This window comes from Gigantopelta aegis, chromosome 11, assembly GCF_016097555.1.
Source record: "Gigantopelta aegis isolate Gae_Host chromosome 11, Gae_host_genome, whole genome shotgun sequence".
Classification (NCBI taxonomy): domain Eukaryota; kingdom Metazoa; phylum Mollusca; class Gastropoda; order Neomphalida; family Peltospiridae; genus Gigantopelta; species Gigantopelta aegis.
In genome coordinates, this window is record NC_054709.1 from 29,248,988 (window position 1) to 29,251,423 (window position 2,436).

Consider the following 2,436-nt stretch of genomic DNA (forward strand, 5'->3'; position numbering starts at 1 on the left):
CGATAAACAGCCCAATGGGCCCACCGACGGGGATCGATCGCACATCAGGCGAGCGCTGTACCACTGAGCTACGTAACCCCCTCCCCCAGTTAGTCGATGATTAATAAATCAATGTTTCCTTAAGATTATAAAATCTTTTTATTTCGACATTTGCCGCCAAATAGGTCACTATTACCAAAAAGCGGCAGAAACGGATCTTTTATATGCACGTTTAAGCACACACAGAACAGTACAAACCACAGTGTTTGCTGTTATTTTCCGTTCCAACCAGAGATGAAAGTAAAGTAGTACCATGTAATTATATGAGACAAATATGGGCACATAAAAACACCATCGCAAACAACAATAAAGAAAACAAAAGACACAAGTCGATAAAAAAAAAAAAATAATAATAATAATAAAAAAAATATTAATAAAAAAACAAAACAACATAAATCAACAGGCTAAAGAACAGTCGAGCTACCGTCTTCCCGATTGGCTGTTTTTGTGTTTACGTTTAACAGAAGGGGCGTGGCGTGCCATTTCCGCACAGACATGATATAACACTTTTTTCTCCAGCTGTCCTTCGATGAAGGTGGACGTGTCAACGTGCGCTCTCGAATTGCCCCCCCACCTGGGGGGACTGATTGCCAGCTTCGGCCCGATGTTGGAGTTCCGGGTCACGTATACCGGGTCACGGGCGACCGTGACTTTGGTGTACGGTGACCCGCCTCCACAGAAACGGAAAGGGGGGACTGGAAGAGGAAGAAGAAGGAAGAAACCGGTGCCAGGGAAGGCCCAGGGGGGGACAAAGCTGGTGGCTCAACCGCCAGTGGCGCTCCCTCCTGTGATACCGCCCCCACCGAGTCCTCCGGAGAGGAAGCAACCACTTGTGGAGCCCGCATCCCCGGAACGGCCGTACACCACCCAGGAGATCGTCAGATTCAAACGGACGAGTGTGCCACCACCTACTTCAACCTCCACCCCAAAGACGACGACTCCGGTGAAGCGGTCAACAACGACCGCTCCCGTCGAGTCGCCACTTGGACTTGTTAATCACCGACCACCCAGCCAGCCAAGACCAAGCCGCCGCCGGAATCCGCTCCCCCTGTTGACGACGAATGGACCATTGCCATCAGTGGACTTCGTCGTCATCTCCATCAGTACATACAGGGGGACACGCAGAAACCAGAAACTACTTCGGGGAGGTTTTTGAACCAACACCACTGGAAGACCATGGAGGACGGCAGCAGCTACGAGCTTCATATCAAGATCTTCAATGAAACCAAGGGAATAGTCGTTACGCACCGAAGGGACCAGACCTACAGACAGTGCATCCTGTTTGCTCAACTCGATAACAAAACGAACAGGATGTTACAAGCGGTCTGCGGCCCCGACTATTAAAACATCTACACCAGATCAGTGAAAAGCTGCCGTCGCTCCGAGACACTCCAGGCTCCCCGAAGTAGTACAACCTTACCTAGGACAGGTATCCTCCTTTTTTGGGCTTAGTTGGACTTTAAACTTTTTCGATCGAGCTTCCAAATCTTTATGTTTATTTTTTTATAAATAGTCCAACGTTTACTTTGGCGCCCGTTCAATTGCTCAAATCACCTTAAAAACTTTTTGGCCGAGCAGTCAAACTTATTTTTGGGTTTAAATTCTTAGTCCGGACATGATGTTAGGTGCTGTTATTCTCCGTAGACTTTAGCTTTTTCTAGTTAGACCCGAAGGAATCGAAATTCAGCCAGTCAGAACACGGCCCATTTTCGGTGTCTACTAGTCGGTCCGCGCAGTCGCTGGACACTACTAAATTCTTATTCCAAAATCTGCCCACTTCAAACTTATCCCCCACCCTTTTCTGTCCTGGACTTAGTCACTGGCAAAGGCCAGAGATTATGCCCAAGACAGACATGCTTGAAACCTTCGTGGTATATGAGCATGTAAATATATATTGGATTGGATAACAAGCAGCCGAAAACAGGTGTTTCGTTTGTTAAATATTTACGAGACCGCTGAAGGGATTCGATCCTGAGATCCTTGACATGTCAAGCTGACCCTCTACCTCTGAAGACTCCCCGTCCGGAATTATACCGATTAATTTTTGCAAAGTGATTGAATGAAATGATAGTGATAATTATATGTAGCAACGTGCGTTCCTCCCCAAACGTGTTAATTACCAAGGGGAGATAACCATCTCCTTTGCGAGGTTTATTTTAACGATTGTTCTACGATTAACGCATTTCGCGGAGAAAAAATAATCCACAAAAAAAAAAAAAAAAAAAAAAAATCCTCGTGAACGAACTTCTTAGATAAGGGGCATAGCGCAAGTGTGCGTGTTTTTGCAAACCTAGAAATAGGCTGTAATAACACTAAAACGAAAAGAAAGATATATCATTAGAAAAGGTTTTGATTATCGCCCCTTATCGTAATGGCGGCGTGGCAGGTCTATATCGG

The 2,436-nt window shown here is 46.0% G+C and overlaps 1 protein-coding gene across 1 annotated transcript; it reads left to right on the forward strand.

The window, feature by feature from the left end:
- The first annotated feature begins 568 nt into the window (after positions 1-568).
- LOC121385128 (proline-rich receptor-like protein kinase PERK2) lies at positions 569-1,195 on the forward strand. Its single transcript, XM_041515666.1, has one exon. It carries the CDS (start codon positions 569-571, stop codon positions 1,193-1,195), a length of 627 nt encoding a protein of 208 aa, XP_041371600.1.
- Positions 1,196-2,436: the final 1,241 nt, after the last annotated feature.

What these genes read in the sequence shown, in the direction of transcription:
- LOC121385128 (XM_041515666.1), top strand. Translation starts at nt 569, where the DNA reads ATGAAGGTGGACGTGTCAACGTGCGCTCTCGAATTGCCCCCCCACCTG.